Source organism: Actinia tenebrosa, unplaced genomic scaffold (assembly GCF_029948245.1).
Source record: "Actinia tenebrosa isolate PJP-AT-01 unplaced genomic scaffold, QUT_ActTen_1.0 PGA_scaffold1__47_contigs__length_23844297, whole genome shotgun sequence".
Lineage (NCBI taxonomy): Eukaryota > Metazoa > Cnidaria > Anthozoa > Actiniaria > Actiniidae > Actinia > Actinia tenebrosa.
Genome location: NW_028292578.1, coordinates 18,513,762 through 18,541,266, shown reverse-complemented (window position 1 = coordinate 18,541,266; position 27,505 = coordinate 18,513,762). Strand labels below are relative to the sequence as shown.

General features: G+C 37.7%; 4 protein-coding genes across 4 annotated transcripts; 3 read left to right on the top strand and 1 right to left on the bottom strand.

Annotated features, from left to right (window-relative positions):
* Positions 1-125: 125 nt before the first annotated feature.
* On the top strand, positions 126-7,000 carry LOC116305638 (inositol monophosphatase 3). The gene is made up of 2 exons (XM_031715588.2): positions 126-375; positions 5,329-7,000. The coding sequence occupies exons 1-2, from the start codon at positions 142-144 to the stop codon at positions 6,127-6,129; spliced, it is 1,035 nt and encodes a 344-aa protein (XP_031571448.2). The 5' UTR covers positions 126-141; the 3' UTR covers positions 6,130-7,000.
* A 1,083-nt stretch (positions 7,001-8,083) lies between these two features.
* Positions 8,084-9,129, bottom strand: LOC116305639 (interferon-stimulated gene 20 kDa protein-like). Its single transcript, XM_031715589.2, has one exon. It carries the CDS (start codon positions 9,055-9,057, stop codon positions 8,245-8,247), a length of 813 nt encoding a protein of 270 aa, XP_031571449.2. The 5' UTR covers positions 9,058-9,129; the 3' UTR covers positions 8,084-8,244.
* A 1,429-nt stretch (positions 9,130-10,558) lies between these two features.
* LOC116305630 (DBH-like monooxygenase protein 1) lies at positions 10,559-17,712 on the top strand. The gene is made up of 14 exons (XM_031715577.2): positions 10,559-10,766; positions 11,005-11,151; positions 11,992-12,159; positions 12,877-12,960; positions 13,127-13,315; positions 13,452-13,554; positions 14,262-14,428; positions 14,890-14,962; positions 15,207-15,292; positions 15,907-15,945; positions 16,053-16,112; positions 16,395-16,522; positions 16,726-16,879; positions 17,374-17,712. Exons 1-14 carry the CDS (start codon positions 10,746-10,748, stop codon positions 17,551-17,553), a joined length of 1,599 nt encoding a protein of 532 aa, XP_031571437.2. The 5' UTR covers positions 10,559-10,745; the 3' UTR covers positions 17,554-17,712.
* Positions 17,713-19,708: 1,996 nt separating this feature from the next.
* Positions 19,709-26,773, top strand: LOC148910021 (DBH-like monooxygenase protein 1 homolog). Its single transcript, XM_089032595.1, has 14 exons — positions 19,709-19,984; positions 21,410-21,556; positions 21,752-21,919; positions 22,059-22,142; positions 22,384-22,572; positions 22,701-22,803; positions 23,276-23,442; positions 23,701-23,773; positions 24,216-24,301; positions 24,423-24,461; positions 24,543-24,602; positions 24,779-24,909; positions 25,755-25,911; positions 26,209-26,773. The coding sequence occupies exons 1-14, from the start codon at positions 19,709-19,711 to the stop codon at positions 26,386-26,388; spliced, it is 1,860 nt and encodes a 619-aa protein (XP_088888721.1). The 3' UTR covers positions 26,389-26,773.
* The last annotated feature ends 732 nt before the right edge of the window (positions 26,774-27,505 follow it).

Below are 27,505 nucleotides of genomic sequence, written 5' to 3'. Positions count from 1 at the left end.
ATGTTTCGATATATGCATAGACTATGTATTCGTTTAACACAATAGATAAAAAAATGCCAATCAGATTATTTCTCATATCATTGAATGTGGACCAATCAGATAACACGTTAATTTCGGTTCTTCTAACTCGTGTCAGTCAAAATGAGCTTTATGGGAATATCCGCAAAAATACGTATTTCTCCTATTGGATTTATAATTTTAGGCTTATGTGGTTTAGCAATTATTTATTATTTTACCACTGATTTTGGTGCTTCATCAAAGTACACCGATTCTATCGATACAGTCTCGATTAAACAACTTCTTGCAGCTGCAATCGACCTCGCACAAAATGGCGGCGAAGCCGTGAAAGCGGTGAAAGAAAATAATAATCTCAAGGTAAGAATGGATTATAACCCAGTTGTCTATTCTTTGGAACAAATGAATATCTATTTTTATTATAAGCCATGCTCAAATCGAACCCTTCCTTCCCCCTTCAGGAAGAATGAGCATAAATAAAGGAAGCTACTTGTAGCTAAAGCTTTATGAGATATTGTCATGTTAATTAATTGAATAATATTAATAATATAATATTTATTTATAAAGCGCAAATACAAATCTGTTCTAAGCGCTAGTAAACAAACGACAAAGACAACGACAAAATAAAATAATTTACAAAGAATATGCTAATTTGAAGAGATAAGTTTTAAGTTCAGTTTTGAATGAGGCAAGACTTGATGCATTTCGGAGAGATATTGGAAGTGAGTTCCAGAGTTCAGGAGCAGCCACAGAGAAGGAGCGATGACCATAAGATTTAAGATTATAAGAATGTGCTGATAGAAGAACTTGTGATGCAGAACGAAGATTACGGTTCGGTTTATACACTGAAATGAGTTCCCGGATATAGATAGGAGATTGGCCATGAAGAGCTTTAAAAGTAAGTAATAGGATTTTATATTTGATTCTAGATTCAATTGGTAGCCAATGCAGATTAACGAGGATAGGTGTAATGTGGTCATGTTTATGGGAAAGAGTGATTATTCTGGCAGCAGCATTCTGTACAGATTGTAGTTTATCTAAGAGTTTGTTTGGTAAGCCAAAGAGCAGAGAGTTACAGTTGTCGAGTTTGGAGGATATGAACGCGTGGACGAGAGTTTCAGTTGTTTTCAAAGAGATGTATTTTCTTATTTTAGCAATGTTTCTGAGATGATAAAAAGAAGACTTGCAAATATTATTCACATGACGAACCAAAGTAAGATGCGTATCAAATATGACACCATGATGTTCCGAGCATGCATTGAGGGCATTATCACATCAGAACCAAATTGAAGAGAAGGAAGAGTTAACTGTGGGCTGTGCTTTGAAGAAAATAACAGGAATTCAGTTTTGCCTTTATTTAGTTTCAATTTATTTGTAGTCATCCAAGCATCAATATCAGATAGACAGTTTTCAATCAGATTCATGGAATCATTAAGGGACAAATCATCATTACAGGAGAAAGGAATATATAATTGAGTGTCATCAGCATAAAGGTGGAAAGACATTCTGTGTATTCGGAGGATATCAGCTACTGGAGAAGTATAAAGGAGATACAACAAAGGACCAAGTACAGAACCTTGAGGTACGCCACAATCAAGTTGAAGGGCTTCAGAAGAAAAATCATCAATGGAAACAAATTGAAAGCGATCAGTGAGGTAGGACTTAAACCATTGAAGAGCTATGCCAGAAATGCCAAATTTTGTATGGAGACGATCTAGAAGAATTTGATGATCAACTGTGTCAAATGCAGCAGATAGGTCCAAGAGTAGCATGGCAACACAAGAACGATTGTCAATGGAGTGGAGGATATCATTTTGTACTCGAAGAAGAGCAGTTTCACAGCTATGAAATGTTTTGTATGCAGACTGCAATGGTTCATGGAGATTGTTCAGAGACAGATAATCATTTAGCTGAAGGGAAACGACTTTTCCAATAATCTTGGAGATATTCTTTAAATTAGAGATAGGGCGATAATTTCCAAAAATTTCATGATCAAGAGATGGTTTTTTCAGTAACGGTTTTAAAACAGCAACTTTAAGAGAAGATGGAACAACACCAGTTTGAAGTGACAGGTTAACGATTTCACATATAGTAGGCAGTAATGCACCAAAATGTCCAAGTAGGAGACTTGCAGGAAAAGGATCAAGACTACAGGATTTAGATGACATCTTTTTCGCAATGGCTGATAATTCATCAATAGAGATAGGCGAAAATGAATCAATTTTACAATCCAGTTTAGGTGAATCCAGATAAGAGAAATCATTTGAAAGATGTGACGTAGGAACGAAGCCATTTCTGATGTTAACGATTTTGTTTTTAAAGAAGTAAACAAAATTGTTAGCTAGATCTGTGGATGAAGTTGAGGTTGGTAGTTTTTTCTCAGGTATACGGTGTAGCAATCGATCAATAGAACGGAATAGATCATTACTGTTAGAACCAGCATCAGTAATCAAATTAGAATAAAAATTCATTTTTGCATCAAAAATCAGTTTTTTAACAACATTACATTGATCAACATATAATTCACGGTCAACCTCTAATTTGGAACGTCGCCAACGTCTTTCTAGATTACGACGCTTTGTTTTATTAATTTGAATTTCGTCAGTATACCATGGAGCTCTTGGGCGAAGGGAGATGGATCGAGAACGTAAAGGAGCATGTTTATTTAAAATAGACGATAAAACAGAGTCATATTGAGTACACAAATCAGATAGTTGAGTAGCAGGACATTGATATAGTGCAGAGTTCATAATATCTTGTTGGAGACAATCAGCATCTATTGCACGAAGCTTGCGATAAGAAATGCTTTTTGATTGAAGTAGAGGCTTGTTTACAGATAACATACAATGAACAGCATAATGATCAGATAAAACAGGATCGTGTACAGTAAGGTTGGTCACAGATTTTTCATCAGATCTTGTAATGATTAGATCCAAAACGTGATTACTTTTATGTGTAGGTGAAACAGGATCAAGGACAGTCAGATTAAAACAATCGAGTAAATCCATAAAGCGATTAGCATTATTATCTTTAGTGTCATTGATGTGAAAGTTAAAATCTCCAGAAATTACCAGTTTGCCAGAAGATGTAACCAGTCGTTCCAAGAGAGTAGTGAAATCATCATTAAATAGCAAGCTATTTGAAGAGGGTGGACGATAAACAATAACAATACAATAAGTAGACGATTGATGATGAAGTAGCATTTCCATAAATTCAAAAGACGTGTGAGACATTGTTACATGATGATTGATTTTCAGGCTATTTTTATACATTATGCCAACACCTCCACCAGTACGATTTTGACGAGGAACATGACAAAACGAATAACCAGTAGGACAAATATCACGCACAATAAAATCAGAATTAGTATTTTTTAGCCAGGTTTCAGTTATAGCGAGAATATCGATGTCTCTTTCAACAACATAATCCTTAATTAAAAGAGATTTATTGTTTATTGAACGAGCATTTAAGAGACAAAATTTCATGTAGTTTGCAGTTGAGGTAGAAATTGAAGCAGGTTCAAGTGATGCAGGAATTTTAATGTTTGTTGTTGAAGCAGGTGATGATGAAATTGTAGAACGATCTGTACGATGACCACCTCGCTTGCCACGAAATCGAAAAAGCTTTAATTCCTTAAGAGCAGAGGAGCAGCAAGATGAAGGAGCTTTTGTATTACGGCGAAGTTCGAAAAGATTTGCTCTTGAGTATGTTATTAACGGCAGTTGACGGTTAAGATTTGAATTTCCAGCTGTGGAATCCAGGATTTCTTTATTGTAATTAAGGACCGATGTTCTGTTATGGCCATAAAAGACATGGGATAACACAGGTGTAGATGTTAAATGTTGTAAAGAAAGACGAGGCATATCCAATGAACGATGATAATTATTTGTGTGATGAACCATATGAAGTCGTTGAACCGTAGTCTTGAGGTCAGAGTTAAACGAAGAAGGGCCAGGATTACGATGAATATCCATAGAAATAGTAATATCAGTTGGAGGATCATGACCAGGAATAGATAATGAAGTATAACCATGCTTAGATATTTTTCCAACGGCAATACGAGACTTGTAGAAACCAGACTTGAGACGAAACGAAGTTAACTGACAAACATTCCAGGGAGATGAACTTGAAACCACTGAATTAATCACTAAACCAAAGTGCAGAGATTTACTTCTTTCAAGATCCAAATGACGATTAATGTTATAATTATCAATATAAGAAAAAGGGACTACATAACAGCGACAAACCATAAAAAACAATAACGTATATACAGACAAAGAATATGTGGCTGCCATGTTAGGCGCCGGAAGTAATCATAGTATATTATTTACGAGCTCTATTAGAGAGTCAAATCAAAATCTATATGGACCTAAATACCCCTTTTTAAATTATCTGCTAAGCGAGGCTAACAGGAAAATACGAAAGAAATGACAGGAATTCCATTGTGAAAAAGTGTTATTTCCTTTCTATTTCCTGGCTAAGGCCCAGCTGTTACAAGGGGTGCAGAGTGTTACTTACAGATGGTGGTGTTACTCGAGACGATATATTAAGTTTCGTGCCACATTATTGCGTTAAATTTTGGCCTCATATAATATCTACATGGCAATTGGTTAAAATAATTAACTATGATTCATTGCAGATTTTTTAATAACCTTCTCATGCTCATTAATAATACATGAGGAAACCAGCTAATCAATCAGCCTATTTTTGGGTCACTTGATGATGTTACTTGAAACCTGGTAAAGTCATGTGAAAGGACTGAATTCAGTCTGTAGTAACTGGAACAAAATTAATTTTGTTCCAGTTACTCCAAGTTGAATAATAATGAGCATGAGAAGTCATTTCAAAGCCTCCAATATCGGACTGGACAGGATTTCAAGCCTGCGCAATTAGTTCCAGTCCAAGGCGAATTGTCGACTTTGAAATATTACTTCAAAACTCACAACAATGTTGCTATAAATTTGTTGCCATTCATGTTAGTTACGCGAAGCCAACTTTTAACGCTGCAATGTTGTGTGAAAAATTTCCTCCTGTAACACCACCTTTACATATTGAAGCTTTTAGCTGAAACTTTTGTGTGAGACAAGTTCCACACCAGGCCTGCAGGCAGTTGCCAGGACCTTGAAATGGGAGGTTGGTTTTTTACCAATCTTAGTTATGCCATTTCTTAAAAAACTAAAATAGCGCTAAACTAAATGTTTCTGGAAATATGTTTCCTCATTTAGCCAGGGCTTTAATTACTTTTGCATCCAAAATATATAATACATATCATAAGGGGTATATAATGGAATTGTATTTTTTTGATATTTTCAGCAAAAAAGCAAAGGTAAGACAAAAGAAGGAGCAGATGATCCTGTAACACAAGGAGATCTCTTGTCCCACAGAGCTATTTTTTATGGCTTTGAGAAGGCATTTCCAAACATCAAGGTTGTATCAGAAGAGCATGAAAATGCTTCATTTGAGAATACCCAGATTAAGGCACCTACGACATCAGCTGTCATGCTTAATGAACATTTATATAATCTAGAAGATGAATACGTTCCTTCCAGTAGTGTCCTTGTTTGGATTGATCCACTGGATGCAACAAAAGAATACACAGAAAATCTACTGAAATATGTCACTACAATGGTTTGTATAACTGTGAATGGGAATCCTGTGGCTGGTGTTATCCATAGTCCTTTTCTAAAACATACCTCCTGGGGATGGGTCCAACATGGCCATTCACCAGATTTAAAAAAACCGTCTTCACAGGTGTTGGAAAAGGAACCTAAAATTATAATATCTAGATCGCATCCTGGCAGTGAAGTAAATGCCCGAATCCAAAAAGCATTTGGTAAAAATGCAAAGATAACCAATGCAGGGGGTGCGGGATACAAAGTTTTAGCATTATTTGGAGATGATGCTGATGCTTATGTTCATTTAACTCTTATCAAAAAGTGGGATATATGTGCTGGAGATGCAATATTGAGAGCCATGGGTGGAAAAATGACAACATTGAATGGAAAGAGAATAAACTATGGGAATGAAAGAGCTATTAAAAATAAGGATGGACTCTTAGCAACATTATTGGAACATGAGATGTTTCTTAAAAAGCTTTCACATGCAAGTTTATAATTTAAAAGAGTGCATATGCTAAACCCATGAAACATAGATATATTAGTGTTGATTAACAGTATTATAGATCAACAGCCACAAATAAGGGACTTAATTTTTCAGTAGTAAGGGATGGGGTTGGATTTTTAAATTCCATGGCTTAAGCTTCAGGCCACATGTCATTTCTTCGAGTAGCATTTCTTTGATTAAAAGAGAAGACACATGAATTACAGTGAAACCTGTCTAATCTGATACAGACAACAAAGGCCCAGAGGAAAGTGTCTGTAATATGAGGTATCTGTAATATAGAAGTTGTTCTTACAAAGTGATTTAATTTGACAAAACCTAAACAGCTATCCATAAAATAGAGGTGTCTGTATTACTGAATGTATAGAGGTGTCTGTATTATAGAGGTGTCTGTATCATAGAGGTGTCTGTATTATAGAGATGTCTTTAAGGAGAGTTTCCACTGTTTATATACACAACTCAAAAACGAATATTATATTCAAGTTAATGACTCATAGTCTGAATTAGAAAAAAAAAAACATTTTTCCTAACCTAAAGAGTTGTCATTCCCTAAAGTAACATTTCTTTTTTTAAAAGTTATTGACATGACAAGACACATGAATATTGATACAACTTAAATTAAGGATCTTTTCCTTAAGGGAATGATGTGGTCTGAAATGGAAAAAGATTGTGCTTTACATTTTAATTTTTTTAAATTTAAATTTTACTTGAACAATACTTAGTATCTTTAATTTGCAGCGTATTTCATGTCACTGCATTCAGTAAATTCTTTAGGGACTGTTCATTAATTATGCCTCAGGGTGGGCTGGAGGAAAAATCGAAAAAAACCTTGGAAAAATTTACAACCACCCTCCCCCTCCCAATTCTATCTAAACATTTTCCCCCTCCCCCCCTCCTTGTGACCTTTCAGACATACCTTAATTATTTGTTTCAACCACCGCCTTTAAGTCAGCCAATACTATTAAAGCCCCCCCCTTCTTTGTGTGACTTTTTTTCCAAAGCCTCCCATACTTTTCCTCCAGCTGCAACCCCCCCCCCCCCCCCCCCCAAGGCATAGTTAATGAACAGTCCCTTAGTAATAATGTACTTGTGGAATTTTTCTTCTTAAATGACTAAGTAGGGCTAGACCAGTCCCCCATCAAGTAATGTTTGTCATTCGCTGACATTTTTTTGTAAAGCAGTGATTTACAAAGAAATGTATGGTCATTTGGCAAGACTTGCCACACAACTAATACATTTCTTTGTAATTTATAGTGTTTTCAAAAAAAAATTACTCCCAAAATATTTAACATATTACTCTCAAATTTTCAAATGTTATTAAATAGGACATTCTCTTTTGATTTCTGGAGTTGGTTAATTACTTGTAACTTGAATTTTTTTATGCTAATGAGAAAAAAAAAAACAAATAAAGATATGCCTTTTACTAAAGGAGTAAAGAAAACTGCTTTATTTTATACAGCTATTTCAAAAAATGTTAAAATTTTTTTTGAAATAGCTTTATATATATAAAAAAAAGATTGTACTCTTTAGTGCTGTTTTCTTACACTTCTTTTCAAAGCTGGATAGGCACATGCAAATTTTGTCAGCACTGCTCCATTCAGTAATACAGTGCAGCTCTTGACTAATAGACTATACTAGATAATTTTTTGTGTAAAAAATATCAAATTGAAGAGATAATTGAAAAAAAAATTAAATGGATCTATTGGATATTATATATCAAGGACCATGTCACTGTTTTCATTGCTACATACTGAATGAAATAACAGTTGGGACAGGGAAATCAGGTAGTCTCCCTTGCATCCGTTTTTAGTGTCGGTCGTCACTCAACGCAGGAGGGATGCGTGGGAGACTAGGAAATCGGGCAATACACTGCTGTCAATCAGAGTATGTAATGGTGTGGTCAAACATTTCTAGAATATCTTGATTACAATAAATTTATTTTCAGTGCTTTGCATTGGTTTTATGAGTTAGTTATATAAAACCATCAGAATAAAATAGTCCAAAAATACTTTCTGCTGTAATAACATATATAACGACTGTATTTCAAATTATACAATTCAATTTTATTCAAAAATAATTATCTTATAGTTCAATTCAATTCAATTCTTTTCAGTTCATGTTAGTCCAAGATGGCCAGTAGGCATCACAGAGATATGAATTACTCTCTCCATCACCTTGTATATCATTTTCCCAACGTTTTTCAAGCAATTTATACAAATTTAACGAAGAAATAGCATCTACAACAGAACAATGTTCATTAGATTGAATATCAGTCTTAAGCAAAATCCGAGTCAAACTTTTAAGTGAAGGTGTGACATTGCTTGGCAACCCTGCGAAAACTCGAAGAGGAACATACCTCGAAGTATCTCTGATAAGATAAGAAGAATGAGTCAGCTTTAGAACATTTAGGTCAGACTGCAGCGAATGTCCAACAAGTATGTGGTTCTTGATAAGTCGTTTGACTTGTATCTTGGCAGTATGAAAAGAGATCGCTTTACGCATATGTTTTGGTCGAATCCCGCTCCATTGTGTCCTAAAGTCCGTGATAATAGCATCTGGTTTGACATAAGAATCGTAGATCACTTTACCCTCGTAGTTCACTATACTACAACGAGCTAAAGCACTCTTCTTGTCTTGTCCAACTCCAACCATTTCACAATCAATAGCAAGGACACTTTGTGCTTTTTCTTCTCTGGTATTAACTAATACTTCCCCACAAGAGGTGGATGATAGTTTTACAGGTTCTTGTTTAATGAAACTATCTAATTCGCTAGTCATGCTACTACATGTTGAGCTACTATCATCGTTTAGGACGCCATTACGATCATCATTTTGATCTTTTCTTCCTGTCTCTTTAAAAGAAAGTCTCTTGAGTTTTTTTCTCTTTCGTCGTTCCAATTTTAAAGTATTTGAGGATCCCATCTCGCTCGATCTTTCATTAACATAGTAATAAGATGATTTCGAATTTTATACAGTGATAAATAAAGTTTCTTCGAGTTTCTTTCGACACGTGGTGCAATAAAACCGGTATAGGCATTACGCAATTGGTACCCAATCCCCCGCAAATAAACATAACACAGGGACCCCATTTCAATTCGGAGGTGCAAGGTTTTTAACCTGTTTCAGGCGGACAGTCATTCAGGCGCAGATTTTTCCAGACATCCTTTTCCTATGTTTATCTTACCATTTCAGTTGATAAATATTTTTCATGCTAATGCTTCTGAATATTTACATCGTATAGTATGGGCTATTACATTTAGCTATTTTCTTTTAATATTACAGCGCTGGCTCACCGTTCAATGCCTGGGGTCACGGGGTTCGATTCTCGCGATTGAACGGTGTTTTTGTACGAGTTCTCCAGATTTGCTCCCTCCGTGAAAATGAACATGTGAGTGTTACCGCGTTAATGGATTTTTTTCGAATTTATAACTTGACCTCTGATCAGTGAGATAATATGTCGCTCTTGGCTCTACCCCGGCCCAGCCTATTTTATGGTTCACAACGCATATTTCGAATTGGCTCATTAGCCTCACATTTTTATGAATAATAAATGATACATCATACACACTGGATGAAGGATGCTTTTATGATGAAAGTGCGCCTCCTCAAAGACAAGGATAAGAAACCACGTAGTGAAATTTTATTGGCAAACTGACAGCTTGTTCGTAATATTTACCCATGTCAGGCCGCGTGCCCGGGGGTACTCTTGCCCGTTTAGGGTAGGGATGTGCTGCTGAGCCTCTCATAACCCTGACCTTGTTCTAGAGTAAAAATTGCTGAAATTCATACCCTGCTTCCAGAGCAAGATCGCTGAAAACCCTGTTCCAGAGCGAGCGCGATTTTATATACCCTGTTTAAGAGTAGAATCGCTGAAAACCATACTCTGTTTGGCGGCAGCCACCCGTATAGCAAATATAGGGGATAACCCCCCCCCGGGGGGCCGCGTGTTTGTGGAAAAGCTATGAACGGAAGAGATCAATGGACTGCTTAAAATGCGATTGCAAAAGAAAATGTAGGATAAAACATATCTCATATTGGAAATGATGCTGGGCACTCAACCTGATACAACGGTGGATGTAGAATATTGATCAAGATGATTGAGTCAAATGCATAAATACGTCTTCTTTTCAAGCGTTACCAGCAAAAAAAGGAATGATTGACATGATGATAAATGATAGGATAAGTAATGAGACCTGAAAAAATTATCTCTTGACGTAAGGATTTAAAATTTCCGCATGACGACTATGATCTAGAATGTGTTCAGAACGACGAATCTCTGATCCAACTTTCTACAAACAAATATTTTTATCCGTCTGCATTAATATAATTAACGGACAAACTTCTCTATTGAGCTGAATCATGTCGTTGCTTTACGCAGCCTTGGTTTTCGGTCTTGTCGGCCAGTGTCTTGCAGATATTTCTTCTGAGTACAACCATTTCGTTGCATTAGATCCATCACAGAAGATTAAATTCTACTGGACTGTGGACCAAGCTGAAGAGAGCATCTCGTTTGCTGTGGAGGCCGTTACTACTGGATGGATTGGCCTTGGATTCTCACCCTAGTACTGGTAGAATGAAGGGAGCTGATATCGTGATTGGATGGGTTAAGGATGGAAAAACCGTATTTAACGGTATAAAGCTACTGTGTTGTTGCTAGCGGCCTTGACCATGTCGATAATTGTCGCTGCGTGCAGATTTGATATTTATTTGTCTTCTTCACGAGAATTGCACAAGAATCTGCGCCTAGATAGATTCCGAAACGCCAAGCTGGATGGAGCATTGCTACACTCGTAGCGATGACATAGATTATCTATAATTTTCCAACGTTAATAACTTTAAGTTAAAATTAGTTCGTATTTCTTTAAACAGGACCGACATGGCGAAGGTTATTCCTTACCGCCGTTGGACGATTCACAGGATTACAAACTCATTTCAGGCACAGAAAAAGACGGTAAAACAACGATGAAATTTAGCAGAAAGTTTGACACTTGTGACAATCAAGACTACAAATTCGAGGTATGTGAGTTTTCAATACTATTGGGGTTGGTTGATTAGTGATGAGATATGAAATAGGGTGTTCTGGACCAGCGTAAAAATGACGAAGTCATGTTTACTTTAGATTTATGTTTCTTCAGAACTTTTATGTAGGATCGTTGAGTAAAGCTGATTTCATTGCATAGTTTCTTTATTTGCATATTTCAATAAGTACAGCAAAAGAATATCATTTTATTTACAGTTTTGTCTGTACGGCTTAGTATTTTTCCCACTTGGAAAATTTCTTCACCACAGAGGCCACGCGCACTAATTCTGAATGAGGCGTACAATAAATAATAATAAACCGAAAATGCAGGACGGCGGATACCTCCACTTTTTACGAGAATTACATTTTTAGTTTGTCTAGGAATTATTTTAAGGGAGGGGTGGGATGGGTGGGTGGGTGGGATAGGGAGGGGAGGGGAGTACTGTAGCCCCCCCTCCCCGTACTTTAAAAACTGTTCCGCCGTTCCTAAAAAAAAAATATGAGGCCGTTTTCCAACAACCCTACATACATCTTTTTGTCGATCTAGATGCGATCATGCGCAATACCCACATGGACCAACCCTGGGGCGCCCATTTTATGTTTATGTAAAGGTGCGTGTTTTGGGCCTTTTTGTGTTTGTTTGGGATTTTTCTTCTGTATTTTAGTGTTGGGTTTTTTGTGAAGTGTTCAGTTGATTTTTCTATTTGCCTGAAGTCATACATTCCTCTCATTTTAAACGGCCGGGTTTTCCTCAGCTTTTAAATTCCAGTTAAATTTCGCCTCATGTGGAGCCATTCTGTGGAAAGGCCACTGCTAATTCCCATTTTTTTCCTCAGGAAGGAACAACTAGAGTGATTTTTGCTTATCACGAGGAAGATCCCACCTCTGACACCAACATGAAGAAGCATTCTGATAAAGGATCAAGAAGCATTCTCCTGCTAAACTTTGTGAAAACATCGAAACCCGATCCATCTTGGAAAAAACTAGAACTACTAATGCGCAATGTAAGTCAGTCTATTATGTCTATGGCATTAATTTATTAAATTTCTACAGATAGTTAAGAGCATCTTCATTTGAAGTCCTAATTTCCGAACTGATGTTTGCTTATATTTTTGCACTGGAAAAATTAATGCGATTTGATGCACCGGGAATGGGAATTAGGTCGATGAGAAGAGAAAATAGGATTTCCAAAAATGGCTTTGAATTGGCCGCTGAAAAGAAAAGAAACTAAGTCTTTTCAACCTCTACAAATCATCTCTCCCTCCCTCCCCTCCCAGCTCCCTCCATTTCTCTAAAACTCAGACGTGGGACAAATAACCTGTTACAAGCATCCATGCAGGACCCCCGGGATTCGCCTTGGCTGATGTACTAGAAAGCTTAAGCAATGGCTTCGCTCCTCTAAAACATGAACAAACAGAAACGGGAACAACAAGGAACCCCCGGCACCCATGGTAGTCCTTTACTGAATAAAATTTGCATACGGCATTCGTAGTTTTCAACATAAATGGGACGATTTCTCGCAGTGCTTCCGCGAGAGCAGATTTCAGCAAATAGAAGACTCCTAGAACGATATCGACGTAATCTTGCAAAAGACAAAGTGTGGGCAAGAGAGATCTAGAACTCCAAATGAATTCCAATGAGTTTTATCATTTTCATTTCGCAAGGTATTTTCTACGGATTATCATCGCCATTTCATTTGGAATTATTTTGGTTAATTCCAGATGACAATTCCAAAACTTCACACCAGTTACATGTGCAGACCCTTCAGGCTTCCCGATTTTGGAGGAAAGAAACACATTGTGAGGGTAAGTTTGGTAGAGCATATAGCCTTGCCTTGCCTTGCCTTGCCTTGCCTTGCCTTGCCTTGCCTTGCCTTGCCTTGCCTTGCCTTGCCTTGCCTTGCCTTGCCTTGCCTTGCCTTGCCTTGCCTTGCCTTGCCTTATAATCGGGAGAGTAACAATTTATTTTCAGTTTGAGCCCGTAGTCCAACCAGGCAACGAAGGTTTCGTTCATCATTTTGTCATCAACGAATGCAAAGGAAAATTTCCTGATCAATTGCTTAACTACACCGGAAACTGTATCGACTATGCCAATATGCCTGCAGAGATCTTGAATTGTAAACGAGGGGATATAATTTATGGCTGGGGTGTTGGTGCTGGGGTAAGTTACACTTTGACTATATTATTAAAGTTAGGAGTTTCTGGGGATGAAAGATAGTCCTACCAGGAAAACGCAATGTATCTCATTTCCAGAAGTAAATCTTTAATTCAAACGAACGATTCTTTTATTTCTTCAGCCATTTGTTTATCCTGAACACGTTGGATACCCTGTGGGAATGAACGACAGTGGCTCGGTACTTATCATGGAAATTCATTATGACAATCCTAAAAACGTAGAAGGTAAGAAATGTTGAAATATATCGCTGAATAATGCCCACTTCCCCAAAAAAATAGGGAACCCGAAGGGTGGAAGGATAGTCTACTGGAAAGATGGTTAGTAAAAGGGTGTAGACACTGAGGGTGGTCAGTTTACAATCATGAGAGGATGGTTAGTAATGAGGTGTAGACACTGAGGGTGGTCAGTTTACAACCATGAGAGGTGGTTAGTAATGAGGTGTAGACACTGAGGGTAGTCAGTTTACAATCATGAGAGGTGGTTAGTAATGAGGTGTAGACACTGAGGGTGTTCAGTATACAATCATGAGAGGTGGTTAGTAATGAGGTGTAGACACTGAGGGTGTTCAGTATACAATCATGAGAGGTGGTTAGTAATGAGGTGTAGCCACTGAGGGTGTTCAGTTTACAATCATGAGAGGTGGTTAGTAATGAGGTGTAGCCACTGAGGGTGTTCAGTTTACAATCATGAAAGGTGGTTAGTAATGAGGTGTAGACACTGAGGGTGGTCAGTTTACAATCATGAGAGGTGGTCATTAATGAGGTGTAGACATTGAGGGTGGTCAGTTCACAATCATGAACTCGTGCTCACTCAAGGAGCTTGTTTGCGCCCTCATTCTCTCTTTTACGTCCTTCAACATTTGGTATCCTGCTTAGCAGAATCTCCTTCTACAATTTTGAAATATACAAAGATTTATTTTTTCTAAATGTAGGACGCCTCGACAGCTCTGGAGTAAGGCTCTACTACACATCTGATCTACGTGCATACGATGCTGGTACTCTGAGTGTAGGGCTTGGTGTTTCATCGTGGATGGTAATACCACCCAACCAGGACCACTGGATCACTACAGGATACTGTAGAAAAGAATGCACCCAAAAGGTAGATTGTCGTTGTAGGGGAGGGTAGGTGAGTGAAGGATCACTGGATCACTACAGAATACTGTACAAAAGAATGCACCCAAAAAATAGATTGTCGTTGTAGGGGGAGGGGAGATGAGTGAAGGACCACTGGATCACTACAGGATACTGTATAAAAGAATGAACCCAAAAGGTAGATTTTCGTTGTAGGGGGAGGGGAGGGAGAGGCGAGTGAAGGATCACTAGATCACTACAGGACACTGTATAAAAGTATGAACCCAAAAGGTAGATTTTCGTTGTAGGGGGGAAGGAGGTGAGGAGGAACATGGAGGAAGGACCAGTTTAATACCTTAAAAAAAATAATTCGATGTTAACTATATTTTATAGAGGGAAGGAGGGAGGGACCTGGTGAGGAAAATGGAAGTGAGAGGAAACCAAATATTAATTTATATTTATATTTATTAACCTTCTTCTATCGAAAAGACCCTTGAAAGCAGTCCACTTCCAGAGAAAGGAATCAAAATCATTTCTTCTTTTTTACACACACACTTAGCAGGTAAGAGCTACATTTATTAGAGAATTGAGTAGAGGGGCTTATGGAGTTGATAAATACTGCATAGAAGACCCATTGCTTTTTTCTAGTAAAATAATCCTTCCCATAATATGCTATGATGCTTTTAAGTATTTTGAATGTTAAGACATTCAAAATGTGCAAATTAAATGCCAGCGCCGACTAAACTACGTAATTCCACAAAATTTAATTATCCTATTTGTTTCATTTGTCGTTCGTTTCGACGCAGGTCGTGCCATCTGGACCCAACATGTCAGGGACGGTGTTCAGCTGCCAGATATTGCAAGAGATAACAACTATGATTTTAACTTTCAGGTACAGTTTTAGAGAGAATTCGAAGGCATTCAACCCACGAAATGAAACATAGAATGATGGCATTTAATCTGTGAAATAAAAATACTAGTCAAAAAGTGTAATGAGTCAAATAGACACGCACAAAAAACAGCGGTGGAATTAGGGTATATTAATGTATATTACAGTGGCGGATCCAGGGGGGTGGGCGATGGGGTCCACGGAACCCCCTCTTGAAGGTTTAAGTAATAGAAATATGTCTTATATAAATTTTGCTTAAAAGTATCCACAAAGATAATGTTAAACACGAAACGATAGATGTTTGCTGTTATAATGTTTAATTAACCTTTAAGTTCCGTTACTAGTTACTAAATTAGGTGATTAGAGCCAATTTTTTTGTCAAACATCGACTAAACAAAAGAGAATTATACACAGTTTAAGAAACGGAACCCCCCTTTAAAAAATCCTGCATCCGCCACTGTATTAGTCTAACATCTATTGTACGGGTTTAGTGACTTCACTCTACCATACTTGTTTATTCTTAGATAACGTCGCCAACAGAAGTTTTACCATGTATTAGGTTTTCTTATTTTTCATCACTAAATTTTCGGTTTTCTTTTTTTTCTCGTATTTCTCAGGAGATTCAAGTCCACGCTAAAGAGATTCACTTCAGGCCCGTAAGATACAAAAATTTCCGGATACGTGTGGACGGGGCCTTAATTTGCCCCCAGTGTGAGTAATGCCTCGATCACGTGATCTGTTGTTATTTTTATTTCATTACCAGGGTGACGAGATGATTCAACAGTGCAAGTACAATACCAAGGATCGTACCAAAACCACATTTGTGAGTCTAGTAAATGACCTTTTCTGTCGGTCCTGCTAAATAATCATTGGTGTAGCGTGTGTGAATTCGCGGGAACCGAGAGAAGCGCACGCGTGTTTTGGCGGCCAAATCCCGCCAAAGGACGAAGAAAGGACGATAGTCTTCCCAGTCTTCGAGCAGTGTACATAGGAAGCCCAGCTCTCTCATTTCAACATTCATATAACTAGAAGTTCATAACTAGTGTCCATCTGGTATTAGGGTGGCGTCGGATGGACTTTTGATTCAGCCTGATGTGTTTTGCAGGGAGGACTTAGTACTTCAGAGGAAATGTGCATAAACTTCATAACATACTATCCACGATTAAGACTACTTAACAGCTGCTCCAGTAGCAACAGGCCAGCAGTCTACAAGTTTGTCGAAAAACACTTCCCGTAAGTCGGTTACCTTAGGTGGTTGTTGCTTTCATTTCGTCCAAATCATCCCTTCTTTCGACTCGCAGATCTATCTTTTTTCTGTCGTTCCTCCTTCTTTCCCGCTTCTCTCCTTCTCCTCTTTCATTCCTCCATCTTTCCTGAACTTTTTTATATTCATTCGCTATTATTTTCTAATGTGTTTCGTCTCTTTTAAAATTCAGGTCTTTCAAAGCTTATTCCCACAAGTATTATAACCCTCTTGTCGCAGCTAAACCCAACTGGACCGACGAAATGGCAAACGATTTGAGAAATTTGCTCGACAAAGAAAATATGATATCAGACTGCATGAACAAAGCAAACCGTAGTAACTTTGCAGTGAGTAACACATCGGAATAGGCTTTATCGAGGACAGTGCAGTAAAGGGGGTGGAGAGGGGGGGAGGGAGGGGATAGGGGAAATAACGAAATGGGGTAGGGGAAAGAAGGGAGGGAGGCAGGGAGAGGGGTGGAAGATTTAAATCAAAGTTTTTAAAACATGTAAGGTATCTTTGTTACACGAAATTTTGGGAAACCATTGGGGGTGCGCTTGGAGAGGGGGGGGGGGGGGGCGTCATCAGCGCCACTGTGCTCCTATCTTCGTAGCGTTCACCGACTAGGAGCATTGTACACCCCGGATGAGATGGTTTTCCATCGCCATGATTGCAGGTCACTCGGAACATCTTTCACTATCCCCAACAATTAATTAGTTGGTACTCATTCATACATGCACACTTTTTGGTTCTGCCTTCTATTTGTTTTGCATTTTATTCGAGTTTTATCGCGACTTGCCGTTGTTTTCGACCTAATTTGAATATCTTATTTCCCTTCCAGGAAGTAATTGACCCAAAGAACCTTGGGAATAAGGTTACGTTCAACAAGCCATATCAACCGCCACCTTCGACTTGTGATGTAAACAGTTCGTCGACGGCTTTGAGAGTCAGCATCATTCATCTCTCATTGATCAGTATCTGGACTATCTGGGCTCTTGGAGCTGGCGTTCTTTCACTGTAGTTCAAACCATTGTTTGCTGTGTTCTGGTTGGACACTATCTCAGTTGCACTTCACCTACAAGATCACTAAATTTAGAGCCGCTAATCAGTAAATAAGAACTTAAATGAATACTGAAAAATAAAAATAATAAATGTATGCTGGACTCGTCGAGCAAAAAGATACTGTTTTTTGTTTGTTGCCGTGACGTCATTATCAAATCCTGCTGACCTTTTTCGGCAAGTTTATTCGTTGAATTCACTTGGAGGGATTTTTTGCTCTCTATATCAATTTTATCGGGTGAAAATGAAGGTTCCGGTCGAAAACATATAGAATATATACCCATCGTGATCTAGAAAATTGTTCTAGAAAATTGCTATGTAATGATTATAATAACAACACCGCAGGGAATTTTTCTCGCCCCCAGGGTTCGTGCTACTGCCTTAAACTCCTTCAATTTAATTCACGTTTTCAAGGGCACTTGAAAAGCCCTTGAATTTTACGATTTTAACTAAACTCCTTGAATTTTTGCTTTGATCTTTACTTGCATGGTTCTGAAATAGATCTAGTCACCTATAGTCACGGAAAGATTGGAAAATTTGAAAGTCGGCATATGCAACCACCGTGTAAAATCCTTGGCATAGTTAGCTGAACATACTCCTTGAAAATTCATTTTTGGGATCCTTGAATAGTCCTTGAATAGTCCTTGAATTCTAAGTGGTTAGCTCAGCACGAACCCTGCGCCCCTTGTTCTCAATAAAGACTGAAAAAACATGATGCACTTCAATGACTTTCAATGACTATAACGTGCATGGGGCTACTAACTTCATATTTCTATATACGTTTCCTGCTGTTTGTCCCTTTGAATAGTTTTGCCGAGTCACTATTAGCAGATTTGACAAGCAAGACTTGGGTCCTTTTCTATTTTTATTTTTTTATTTATTAATATTGCTTCTACTTGAAGTGAATAGTTGAATGGTGAAATATTTTTATATGATTTGAGTAATGCATTTTGGAGATATTAAGGTTTATACTTCCAGTATGCTAATAAGTGTGATGTCATAGGAGGCATTATTAAATATACGAAAATTTGCTGAGGTAGTAAAACATCCTATTTAAAACATAAATGATAAAAGGGTCAATTTTACAGAGTGAAAAGATGAAAAAACTTAAAACTTACTGACGTTTCGGACGCTAGTCGTCTTTTCAGTTTCAGGACAGGGGCGGATAGAGGGGGGGGGGTGGATTGGGAGGATTTCCACCCCCCTTTTTAGAGTGAAGGTGAATATTTTCAGGAAAATAGAAGGAGGAATATGATTGCATCTAATTATGAAACATGTCAAGAGTCAAAAATTTAGCTGCATTCACAAGTATGCAGTACACTGTATATTATAATTTAATCATTTTTTTACCTTTAAAGGAATAGAATAGACTAACATTTAGATAAAAAAAACCTTTGTACTGTAAAAAGAAGGCCCAAAAGAACTTTTTAAAAATTATCCACCCCCCTTTTTAAAATCCTGTATCCGCCCCTGCAGGATCTATTGACTATACACTCCTATTGCTTACTATCAATCACGCGACTTTTTGGAGTTGACTGGGGGGCAAACAAGCGGTTGACTGGGTGGCAACTAGTCGATGCTAAGTCAAAACATATCAGAATAATATTTGACCATTTTCACGACATCAAACCAGAAAACAAGAGATCAAAACAACCTCCAGGATTCTACAAGCCATCAAAAAAGAGCTATTACCGGAAGTGACGTCTATTGATAGCAACCTATTGACGTTTCTCTTCAAGCGTTACCAGAACACACACAATTGATGGACAAAAAGATATAACTAGCCTAAAAACTAGTGTGAGCTGCGTCGGTGTTTCTAATGACACAGTAATGATGAAAAGGTAAATTATACACCGTGAAAAGATGAAAAAACTTACTGACGTTTCGGACGCTAGTCCTTCGTCGGAGTAAAAGAGGGATTGATGGACAAGGGAATACATCACGCATGAAAAGGTTCAAAAAATAGTAGATAGTTGCTATGCCAGACATGCTGCTATAGTATGACGTAATGGATTTTACACGCTTAAACACTTGGACCCAAAGATAGTAGATTACGAAACAATCTAAACACGTTGATCCTTTCTCAGACACACACTCTTTGATTTGTTACCTAACGGATGAAGATGTCGTTGCTTTACTCAGCCTTGGTTTTCGGTCTTATCGGCCAGTGCCTTGCAGATCTTTCTTCTGAGTACAACCATTTCGTTGCATTAGATCCATCACAGAAGATTAAACTCTACTGGACTGTGAACCAAGCTGAAGAGAGCATCTCGTTTGCTGTGGAGGCCGTTACTACTGGATGGATTGGCCTTGGATTCTCACCCAGTACTGGTAGAATGAAGGGGGCTGATATCGTGATTGGATGGGTTAAGGATGGAAAACCGTATTTAACGGTAAGCTGATGTGTTCTTGGTAAACACTTTGGCAATTTGAATTTCAAACTTCACGTCACATGATCCGAACCCCTGAGGCGAACGTAATGAGATAAAAGGAGACGGTCATTAGTAAAAATTGGAACTTTTGTGAAGGGCTACGAAAGCCGAGACTTCAGAGATTAATGATTTCAGAGATAATAATTTCAGAGATAATAATTTCAGAGATAATAATTTCAGAGATAATGATTTCAGAGATAATAATTTCAGATATAATAATTTCAGAGATAATAATTTCAGATATAATAATTTCAGAGATAATAATTTCAGAGATAATAATTTCAGAGATAATACTTTCAGAGATAATACTTTCAGATATAATAATTTCAGAGATAATAATTTCAGAGATAATAATTTCAGAGATAATAATTTCAGAGATAATAATTTCAGAGATAATACTTTCAGAGATAATAATTTCAGAGATAATAATTTCAGAGATAATACTTTCAGAGATAATACTTTCAGATATAATAATTTCAGACATAATAATTTCAGTACGGAAGCCCTGGAGGGACATTCATACTTCGCACTTCGCACTTCGCACTTCGCACTTCGCACTTCGCACTTCGCACTTCGCACTTCGCACTTCTTATTTCACATATTTAAGGAACACTTAATAAAGTGAAAATTATTTCATTATAGGAATATCCTTGATTAGAATAGTTGACAATCAAGTCATCTCTTCCAATTTCTTCTCTTTGATAACCTTGGAGCGAGAAAAAGTGTACCGTGGCAACACTTGTGTCTCTGCGGTGCCAACAACGTATATAACGAAAATGATAGTAAAGAACCATCTGATCACGACCTTAAAAAACACAGAAAGAAAGAAAATAAAACAAAAAAGTTTAGTCGTAGATATCTAGTAAATGGACCTACCTAGCAAAAATAGACTTACCATATTTGTTGGTTTTCTAGCTTCTTGTCTGATTTTCTGAAGTAAATTTTGATAACTGAAATTTCAAGTGTGAATTATGAAGTGTGAAATGTGAAGCGTGAAGAATGAAGTGTGAAGTTTCCACTTACATATGTGAAATAAGAAGTGCGAAGTGCGAAGTATGAATGTCCCTCCAGGGCTTCCGTATTTCAGAGATAATACTTTCAGAAATAATAATTTCAGATATAGTAATTTCATAGATAATAACACGGGTCCGGGTCCGCACTTTACCATATGCCACCAAAACATAGGGGCTATAACGGAGTTCGTAATGCATGCGAATCGATCTAAAGGAGACGAGGCAAAGACTTGATGTCATTGCATAATAAAAAATTAATACCTCTGAAATTATTATCTCTGAAATTTTAAAGTGTTAAAGTGTCTCTAGAGGGCCTCTATTTCACGCTTGCAATTTGCTTAACTAGTATTTCTTATTGATCTTAACGTAACAGGACCGATATGGCGAAGGTTACTTCGTACCCGCGATGGATGACTCACAGGATTACAAACTCATTTCGGGCACGGAAAAAGACGGTAAAACAACGATGAAATTTAGCAGAAAGATTGACACTTGTGACAGTCAAGATTATAAATTTGAGGTACTTTATGAATTGTTTTTGTAGTGGTTGGTGATAGCGATATATATTTATTTTCGTATGCGTAGCCTAATTTTATGTTTGTTCAGTGTTGACTGTATGTCAATGTTGTGTTTTGCTACAGGTGCAGTTCCCTTTTCCTATAGATGTGCAGTTGTATATTTTTCTATTGATACAAAGGGCTTTCTCATTTCTTAGGGTGGAACGACTAGAGTGATTTTTGCGTATCACGACGAAGATCCCACATCTGACACAAACATGAAGAAGCATTCCTACAGAGGTTCACGAAGCCTTCTCCTGCTAAACTTTGTGAAAACATCGAAACCTGATCCATCCTGGAAAAAACTAGATCTACTAATGAGCAATGTAAGTCAACGTTCATTGAATGCTTATACAGTATTTAATTTAAATTTTACGAAAGGTTTACAACTACTATTACAAGTTTTACGTATGGTATTTCCGGCAATACATCTATTGACGTGAATGTATTTTTCGTTACTTTAAGATGACAATTCCAAAACATCACACCAGTTACATGTGCAGACCCTTCAGGCTTCCCGATTTTGGAGGAAAGAAACACATTGTGAGGGTAAGTTTGATAGAGTATATAGACTGCTATTTTTGATGTGGACAACCAACAATTTATTGTAAATAAACTGTGCGAAACAATTCATTTTCGTGTATATGAGAATATATAGACTATATATTTGTACTACGGAAATAATGTATCTAATCAGCTGATCTGCGCAGTACATCAAGCAACTTATGCAGCTGCTAATTATAAGACTGAGTCTTGAACGGGATTTTGAAATCTTGAAATTTATTTTTAGTTTGAGCCCGTTGTCCAACCAGGCAACGAAGGCTTCCTTCATCATTTCATCATCAACGAATGCAAAGGAAAAGTTCCTGATCATCTGCTTAACTACACTGGAAGCTGTGTCGACTATGCCAATATGCCCGCAGAGATAATGAATTGTAAATTAGGGGACATCATGTATGCCTGGGGTGTTGGTGCTGGGGTAAGATTTATTATATCTTTGTTCTATAATTTAGGATATTGGTTTCCAGCCATGCCAGATATATAGACTCGTTGGTTCTCATTCCCACTATACTATATCTTGTACTGACGATTCTTTCATTTCTTCAGCCGTTTGTGTATCCTGAACACGTTGGGTACCCTGTGGGAACGAACTACAGTGGCTCGGTAATAATCGTGGAAATTCATTACGACAATCCTAAAAACATAGAAGGTAAAATATCATGCTAAATATGTCAGAAATAATTCCCCTAACATCGACTTCCACGAGGGCTAGGAAGATCCAGGGGTATTATGGGATAATTCAGAGACATATTATTTACCAAAGGGGTGAACGCAAAGACGGTTAATACTCTATAGAGGATTCGTTCTGTACCTCTTTTTCTAACTAGTTATGGAGTTATTTTAACTCCTTGAAATTAACAGTTGCTATCAATAGATGTTATTTCCGGTAACAGCTGCTTTTGTAATGGCTTGTAGAATCTTGGAGGTTGTTTTGATCTCTTGTTTTCTGGTTTCAAGTCGTAGAAATAGTCAAATACAATAGTTTGAGGACCTATTTTGGCATGTTTTGACTTAACATCCGCTAGTTGCCCACCAGTCAACCGCTTGTTAGTCAGTTCCAAAAAGTCACGTGATTGATAGTAAGTAATTTTATATATCAATATTGTGAATGTTTGTTGTAGGACGGCTCGACAGCTCCGGAGTAAGGTTCTACTACACGTCTGATCTGCGCACATACGATGCTGGTTCTTTGAATGTGGGGGCTGATGTTACATCATGGATGGTCATACCACCCAACCAGGATAACTGGATATCTACTGGATACTGTAGAAAGGAATGCACCCAAAAGGTAGATTGTCGTTGTAGGGGGAGAGGAGGGGAGTGGAGGATCACTGGATCACTACAGGATACTGTAGAAAAGAATGCACTCAAGAGGTAGATTGTCGTTATACATAGAGGGAAATGAGGGAAAACATGGATACTTTTATCTTTTATAGTCTGGGGAGAGAGAGAGAGATGTTAATGTATCTCTGCATTGCATTAAGAAATCATTTTGAATAGACTAACAAGAGTGTTTTGTCTAATTCTGTTCATTTCTATTGAAAAGGCCCTAGAAAGCAGTCCCCTTCCAGGGAAAGGAATCAAAATCATTGCTTCTTTTTTACACTCACATTTAGCAGGTAAGAGCTAGGTTTAACAGAGGATCACTTTGTTGGGGGGGGGGGGGGGGTGAAGGGCGTGAAAATACAGATACGTGATAGACTATGACATTGGGATCTATGGCTTGTTACAAAGACCCCATAGCCGCTGTGTACCAGTGTTGGATTTCTAACCAAAATATGTGGCTAAGAATGTTTATTGGTTTTCTCCTGTGCTTTGAGGGTTTGTCTCTTGGTTCTCTGGTTTCTCCCCTCCGCACATAACGGCCACTTCTGAATCTCGCTGTCGTAGCAATGAGCCTCTGGCTTGGAATACTGTGTAGTGAACAAACCACTCTTGCAGGGCAGATAGCCCGTTAGACGTCAAAGAAAACTATAAGTGCAGAGTGTTTAATTTTCGACATGTTTTTCTTAATTCTAATAAAAATAAATGATATTTTTCTATTCGTTCGTTTCAACGCAGGTCGTGCCATCTGGACCCGACATGTCAGGGACGGTGTTCAGCTACCAGATATTGCAAGAGATAACAACTATGATTTTAATTTTCAAGTACGGTAGTTTTCTACTTTATTTCGTCGTTGGTTTTCCCTTCCGTTTTTCTTTCTTTTATTTAGTCCTCTATTCATTCCACTTTTCATCATTTTTTTTTTTTTTTTTTTGTATTTCCCAGGAGATGCAAATCCATCCTAAAGAGGCTCACTTCAAACCCGTAAGAAGCTTAGTTAATAAGTTGCCTTTCAAGCTGATGTCTCGATCATTTGATCTGATGTTATTTTTATTTCAATACCAGGGCGACGAGATGATTCAACAGTGCAAGTACAATACCAAGGGTCGTGCCAATACAACATTCGTGAGTTTAAATGACCTTATCTCTCGGTCCTGTTAATCAGTGACGTATCTTGCTTTGGCACGCTCTCTCCAGTCCTCTCGCGAACCTTTGTACTGGATCATAATAATATGATACCTATAACCAGTATTATTTGAACATTCCCTATGTGCATTTAATCTTTTTTGGTTTCTTTTCAGGGAGGAATTAGTACATCAGAGGAAATGTGCCTAAACATTATCACGTATTATCCACGGCTAAGAGGACTGGGTTCGAGCTGCACCAGTAGCAGCATGCCAGCAGCCTACAAGTTTCTTGAAAAACACTTCCCGTAAGTGGTTGGTTCCATCCATCCATCCATCCATCCATCCATCCATCCATCCATCCATCCATCCATCCATCCATCCATCCATCCATAATTGAGCCTTACTTTAACTATTGCTGTTTAGTTTGGGACAGTATCGACGAAACTTTAACTAGCAAGTTACAAAAACTACAAAACCGTGCAGCCCGTATAATTACTGGCGCACCGTATTTAAGCGTACGAACAAGTCAAATTTTTAATGAACTCAAATGGATACCTTTAAATGAACAAAGACTGCAACAAAAGGCCATTATGATGTTCAAAATCGTCAATGATATCGTCCCATCTTATTTAAAAGATATGTTTTCCAGCCAGATTGGTACTCAATCTTACAACTTAAGGCGTTCTTCTAAAAATTTACAAATTCCAAAAGCCAGAACTGACTATTTCAGAAATAGTTTTGCTTTTACTGGAGCCTGGCTTTGGAATTCTCTGCCTCAGTCATTAAAAGAAGAACGATCCTTAAAAGTATTTAAAAAGAAAATAAAAAGCTATAGGTTTTGCACTGATGACAACTAATATTTAATCGTTTTAGTTCTACGAAATATATCTAATTAACCTATTATCTTATTTCAATTGTATATTTATTGTATCAGTGTAGCATTTGTATATTTTACATAATTATCATTTGTTAATATAGTTTTTACGGCCTCTAGGTAGAGCAACATTAAGTTTTTTATCTTGATATTGATAGAGTTACCGTGCTTAAATAAAGATTATTATTATTATTATTATTATTATCCATCCATCCATCCATCCATCCATCCATCCATTCATTCACTAATTGGTTTTTAATCTGTTTTGTTTCCTAGGTCCTACAAAGCTCATTCCAACAGGTGGTACAACCCTCTTGTCGCAGCTAAACCCAGGTGGACCGACGAAATGGCAAACGATTTGAGAAATTTCCTCGATAAAGAAAACACGATATCAGACTGCTCGGACAAAGCAAACTCTACCGTCAAATTTGCAGTAAGTTACACGCCGGAACAATCTCAAACTCTGCCCTAAAATAAAGATGGGGACCCACAGGGTTAGGGGGATGGATGAGAGTAGTGGCCATCGGCATCGGTGCTTATCAATGTTTAGGAGCATTTAGGAGCATTCTACCCCCTAAATGGGGTAATGCTAGTCCATCGCCATGTTTTCAGGAGCTTTCAGGTCACCCGGAACATCTTTTACTAGAGGTACCATCAACAATTAGACAGGCGTTTTGTCATTGCGACTTGCGAAGGATGTTTTATTTTATTTTATTTTATATTTTCCAAGGAACATATGGACCCAAAGAACCTTGGGAATAAGGTTACGTTCAACAAGCCATATCAACCGCCACCTTCGGCTTGTGATGTAAACAGTTCGTCGACGGCTTTGAGAGTCAGCATCATTCATCTCTCATTGATCAGTATCTGGACTATCTGGGCTCTTGGAGCTGGCGTTCTTTCACTGTAGTTCAAACCATTGTTTGCTGTGTTCTGGTTGGACACTATCTCAGTTGCACTTCACCTACAAGATCACTAAATTTAGAGCCGCTAATCAGTAAATAAATGCTGTATGAAAATGTTCAATGTATAAGCTGTTAATCGAACTCGTAGAGGAAAAAGATTCTTGCATGGTTATTGTGACGTCTTTCATCGATTAGTATCTGGGCTATATGGGCTCGATTTCGAAGGTGTGGTATTTTCTTATGTAGCTCAAGACCATGTAATGGGACCGTTCATTTTTTAGAAGGAGAAGAAGTGCCGAAGTCTGCGTCTTTTTATCTTTGCACAGGCGCACTCCCTATTTGTTTCATAGTAGTTGTTTGTTCCTTAAATAAAAACTTTGATGCTTTTCACTTTTTTAATTCACTAACTTTTATTATAAAAAGAGTTGCAATGCATTTTGGCAGGAAATATAGCAACGTGACTCATCATCATCATGATTAGTATTACATTAGTAGTATTAGTATTAGTAGTATTACGTAAAGGAGGAAATAAAGTATGTAAAGTCAATAAGCAGACACTCCAAAAACATGCGTTTATTGTTCGCAGAACGGGCTCCAACTCGGGGGGGGGGGGATTGGTCATTAAAGTTCAGTGTCCAATGTTAGTCACACGGTCATTATAACCGAACTATAGGAAACCCATGCAATTCGCAAAAGATGCGCTTTCCGATATCTCAAGCGCGATGGTGAAAATAGATGGTGTTTCATATTTTTGTCTTAGAAAAGAATTATATTTCTGGAAAATGTGTACTAAATGATTTTGATATATTACTAGTAATCTCATTACTGGTAAGAATGCTATCTCCCCCCGACTTTTCCATACGTTTACTTATATTGTTTCACGCACGTAAACGAAATTTTACCATGGGCTCCAGCTGAGAATAATCTCTGGACCAGCCCAGGTATTCAAAGTTTGACGTCATCACAGGAAGCCCAAACTCGGCTATCGCGATCGTGGGAGTAGATGCCTGTAGTTCAGTCAATAGATCGCTTTTCCTTTTCGAAATGCCTAGTATTTTTTCTTCTACCTTTCTTGCGTGTCCAAATATTTGCAAAAGGACCGAAAGCAAAGTTTTAGCCAAT

What these genes read in the sequence shown, in the direction of transcription:
- LOC116305639 (XM_031715589.2), bottom strand. Translation starts at nt 9,057, where the DNA reads ATGGGATCCTCAAATACTTTAAAATTGGAACGACGAAAGAGAAAAAAA.
- LOC116305630 (XM_031715577.2), top strand. Translation starts at nt 10,746, where the DNA reads ATGGAAAAACCGTATTTAACG. An exon ending in ATCAAGACTACAAATTCGAG is followed by an intron (nt 11,152 to 11,991) that starts GTATGTGAGTTT and finishes TTTTTTCCTCAG; the next exon opens with GAAGGAACAACTAGAGTGAT. An exon ending in CAAACCGTAGTAACTTTGCA is followed by an intron (nt 16,880 to 17,373) that starts GTGAGTAACACA and finishes TTTCCCTTCCAG; the next exon opens with GAAGTAATTGACCCAAAGAA.
- LOC116305638 (XM_031715588.2), top strand. Translation starts at nt 142, where the DNA reads ATGAGCTTTATGGGAATATCCGCAAAAATACGTATTTCTCCTATTGGA. An exon ending in AAGAAAATAATAATCTCAAG is followed by an intron (nt 376 to 5,328) that starts GTAAGAATGGAT and finishes TGATATTTTCAG; the next exon opens with CAAAAAAGCAAAGGTAAGAC.
- LOC148910021 (XM_089032595.1), top strand. Translation starts at nt 19,709, where the DNA reads ATGAAGATGTCGTTGCTTTACTCAGCCTTGGTTTTCGGTCTTATCGGC. An exon ending in ATGGAAAACCGTATTTAACG is followed by an intron (nt 19,985 to 21,409) that starts GTAAGCTGATGT and finishes TTAACGTAACAG; the next exon opens with GACCGATATGGCGAAGGTTA. An exon ending in ACTATGATTTTAATTTTCAA is followed by an intron (nt 24,302 to 24,422) that starts GTACGGTAGTTT and finishes TGTATTTCCCAG; the next exon opens with GAGATGCAAATCCATCCTAA.